Here is a 4192-nt window from a genome sequence, read left to right on the forward strand (position 1 = left end):
ATCCATATCAATGTTCGCATTAAGACAACAAAAATAATGTGTTCTTCTCTACTCTAACAACCAAAGATCTTGTTTTTCTGAATGCTAAGTTAACCAATTAATTTAGTCTTGAATAAAGACAAATTTATAAAAAAAACAATCTTAAATGAATTATTATTACATGTGGTTTTATTTTACTTTTCTTTATAATCTTATCAGAACAATTCGACACTAGGATAATGCGCTAAGGCAGCAGCAATTCAATGTGGTGAAACATAGACAACATTTTCTTTTTCTATGTTAGAATAAAAGGTGAAAATTCAGGTGAAGTTGATATTTGAGAATCGTTAGATAATTTGACTGAGTTAACTAAATTTTTATCTAACAATTTTTAGATATCAATTTCACCTGAATTTCATTAAATAATTTGACTGAGTTAACTAAATTTTCATCTAATAATTTTTAGATATTAATTTCACCTGAGTTTCATTAGATGATTTGACTGAGTTAACTAAATTTTCATATAAGGATTTTCCGATATCAATTTTACCTTACCAGAATAAAATTAGGCTTAAGTTCTTTTCAATGTATTCATCTTAGACCTTGGACCAGCTTTGAAGACTTTGAAGCTGTAGCCGCTGCCCCATCGCCGCCGCCAAGACCACTACTTCGTGGTCGTAGCCACCGTGAGATCACCATCGAAGAGCTCCAATTGAAGCCAAGCCCTTGTCGTCGCCGTCAGTACCACCATCGCGTCACCGTCGTCGAACCATCGTAAACAAGCTCAGTCTCTCTACCCATCGCTACCTCAGTCTTAGAGAAGAAAATGGCGATGTTGGGTTCGTTTCAACGCGCACGAGCCACCATGTTTTCTTCTTCCTCCCTCAAGCTACGCCTCTGCCTCACTAACACTTGCAGGTCTCTAAGTACCTCTGCACTTCCAACCAACGACTTTCACAGATTCCCTCCCCGCCATGGTGTTGAACCCACTTTCAGAGATTCCTCTCAACATTTCAATCCACAAACCCAAAATCACCATGGAAACCCTCATCCTATCAATAATTTCCCTCACCAGAACCAGAATCAGAACCCCTATCAACCTCACAATGCGACTCGTCAGTTTCCCGAGCAGGGTCGAAACCATACTCATAATCAGTGGAGTCAAAACTATCCTCAACAGAGACCAACACCACCACCCACATCCCAAAATCAGAATTTTCAGCCACCCCATTACCAAAATCAATGGAACAATCAGAACCAGGGTAACCCTAACCAATGGAACCTTAGGAATCAAGGCTATCCACAACCTCCCCAATTTCGAAACCCTAACCAGTTCAACCCACAAGGTTCTCTACCAGGGCAAGCTCACGTTCCCGTAGCTCCTCCTTCTCCTCCTCCTCCTCCTTCGCCAGCCCCTTCAATTGTTGATTTGAGACGTGTGTGCCAGGAGGGGAGGGTTAAGGAAGCAATTGAGTTGATGGAGAAAGGGGTGAAAGCCGATGCTTCTTGCTTTCATTTGCTCTTTAATTTTTGTGGCAAATCCAAGTCCCTTGAGGATGCCAAGAAGGCACACGATTACTTTCTGCAATCAACTTGCAGGAGTGATCTCAATTTGAACAACAAGGTCATTGAAATGTATGGGAACTGCAAGAGCATGACTGATGCACGAAGGGTGTTTGATCATATGCCCAACAGGAATATGGATTCTTGGCACTTGATGTTGCGCGGTTATGCCAATAGCACAATGGGGGATGATGCCTTGCAGCTGTTTGATCAAATGAATGAGTCCGGTTTGGAAATTTCGTCGGAGACTTTCCTAGCTGTGTTATCAGCTTGTGCTAGTGCTGAGGCTGTGGAAGATGCTTTCCTTCATTTTGAGTCCATGGAAAGCAAGTATGGGATTAAACCTGGTTCGGAGCACTACATGGGGCTTTTGGATGTTCTTGGACAATCTGGATATCTCAAGGAAGCCGAGGAGTTCATCAAGGAGTTGCCATTCGAGCCTACAGTGACTGTTTGGGAGACTCTGAAGAACTATGCTCGAATTCATGGGGATGTTGATCATGAAGACTATGCAGAAGAGATAGTGTTGAGTCTTGACCCATCAAAGGTTGTTGCCAATAAGATCCCCACGCCACCGCCAAGGAAGTACACTGCAATTAACATGCTTGATGGCAAGAATAGAATTATTGAGTACAAGAACCCGACGCTTTTCAAGGATGATGAGAAGCTGAAAGCTTTGAGTGCGATGAAGGATGCTGGGTATGTTCCTGATACAAGATATGTTCTTCATGACATTGATCAGGAAGCAAAGGAGCAAGCATTGTTGTACCACAGTGAACGTTTAGCGATTGCTTATGGCCTCATTAGTACTCCACCAAGAACACCTCTTAGGATCATCAAGAATCTTCGAGTGTGCGGTGATTGTCACAATGCCATCAAGATCATGTCTAGGATTGTAGGGAGGGAATTGATTGTTAGAGATAACAAAAGGTTTCACCATTTCAAGGATGGAAAATGCTCTTGTGGGGATTACTGGTGAAGGAAAGCATATAGACTCCAAATTCTACTAATTCTACTACAATGATATGAATATATCGTTATGCTATTTGGTGGTCCCTTGTGTACAATGAAAACAAATGGAGGCTTCAATAGTGATAGGGTTAGGATATTAAGTATGCACTATGCGGTATGCAGTAATTTAAAAATGTATTTTTGCTTCCTGTTTTAATATTGATCAAATTCATGTTGCTCTCTCTAAAAAAAATAATACTAATTGATCCTAATTATATTCTAACATTTTCTATTACACTTGATGTGCAAATACAAAATAGTTATCAAATCAACACAATTAACAGTAAACTAAGTAAACAGCATTGATATAATTAAATTGGAAATTACTTGACTGAGACCATCAATTCAATGTGAGTGTTTCCAACTCATAATTGTTGATGCAAAATCTCCACCATTCAAAACCATCACCTCATGAACTTTTCAATTCAATGGCCTCCAGTAGAAATCCCAACCAACAAATTTCTGTAACTCATGACTCAGCCTTTTGTCGTGAATCATCCATATACTTAATCAAATAAACATGCTATATTTATTTAGTTTAACTAAGTCCTGTAAGGAATAAAAATCTCATGAACAAACAAGACTAATGCTTTTATAGGCTTCTGAGCTTATTACGAATGGAAAATGACTATCAATCAACTGCTTAGTAATCAAATACTCCAAAAACTGCATATGAAAAGTACTTGTTTAAATGAAAAGTTGTCTTCAAATAAGCTATTTTGATTACATATATGTTCCAATACCCACATCAAATGAGTAAACTAAATGATCCTTCAAAGATTGACAATTACACCTTAGTCTCCAAAAGATTGGTTTTGTTTGACTTTTTCATACAAAATGAAGACCATTTTGCTAGCAAACTAATATTTCCAGGGCCAAATGCTAGATAATAAAAAATAAGAATAAACCACTAATTTAGTACCCAAAAAATTATGACACTTACAATTTAGCTCTTAAAAACAAATAAATTAAGCATACCTAGGATAAACAATGTCTAACAAAATACCACAAAGTCAAAGCAGTAAATTGGACATTTTAGAACATTTTGACAATTGTTCATATTTGGAGGATTATGTATGTATTTCTTTATTCAGAGGCTAAATTTGAGAGATTTCATCCACAATCCACATCAATTTTAAACTCAAACAATGACCGGGCATATATCACAAGATAATACAAAAAAAATAATCAAAACCTTAAGAGTAACAGCTAAAATAGTTTAAAATGTAAAAGAAAAAAATGACATCAAAAAGAGGAATTTATGATTTATGAGCGCGAAAAAGAAAGCCATTTTACACAATGTCTTATTTTGATAATCCACAATACTCTAACTTATTTGAGGTCTTTATTAGAGTTAAGCAATAAGAGATTTTTATCATACATTCATTTACAAAAGAAGGGTTAACCACTAAAAATATTCCTAAATTATTCAAATGCTGATAAAAATCTACCTGAATAAAAATGCCTTCAGATATAATATTCTGTAAATAAAAAATATAAATAAATAAAAATATTAATGAGTTTGTAAATTATTAGATCAAAAAATACTTTTTAAATAAATAAAATAAAATAAAATAAAATATTTTTAAAAAATAATTCCAACATTATTTACTAAAATATATTGTAAAAAAATTAGAAT

General features: G+C 36.0%; 1 protein-coding gene across 1 annotated transcript; it reads left to right on the forward strand.

Annotated features, from left to right (window-relative positions):
- On the forward strand, nt 1–2776 carry LOC112736012 (pentatricopeptide repeat-containing protein At2g15690, mitochondrial). The gene has a single exon (XM_025785390.3). It carries the CDS (start codon nt 806–808, stop codon nt 2519–2521), a length of 1716 nt encoding a protein of 571 aa, XP_025641175.1. The 5' UTR covers nt 1–805; the 3' UTR covers nt 2522–2776.
- Nucleotides 2777–4192: the final 1416 nt, after the last annotated feature.

This window comes from Arachis hypogaea, chromosome 2 (assembly GCF_003086295.3).
Source record: "Arachis hypogaea cultivar Tifrunner chromosome 2, arahy.Tifrunner.gnm2.J5K5, whole genome shotgun sequence".
In the NCBI taxonomy this organism is placed as follows: Eukaryota; Viridiplantae; Streptophyta; class Magnoliopsida; order Fabales; family Fabaceae; genus Arachis; species Arachis hypogaea.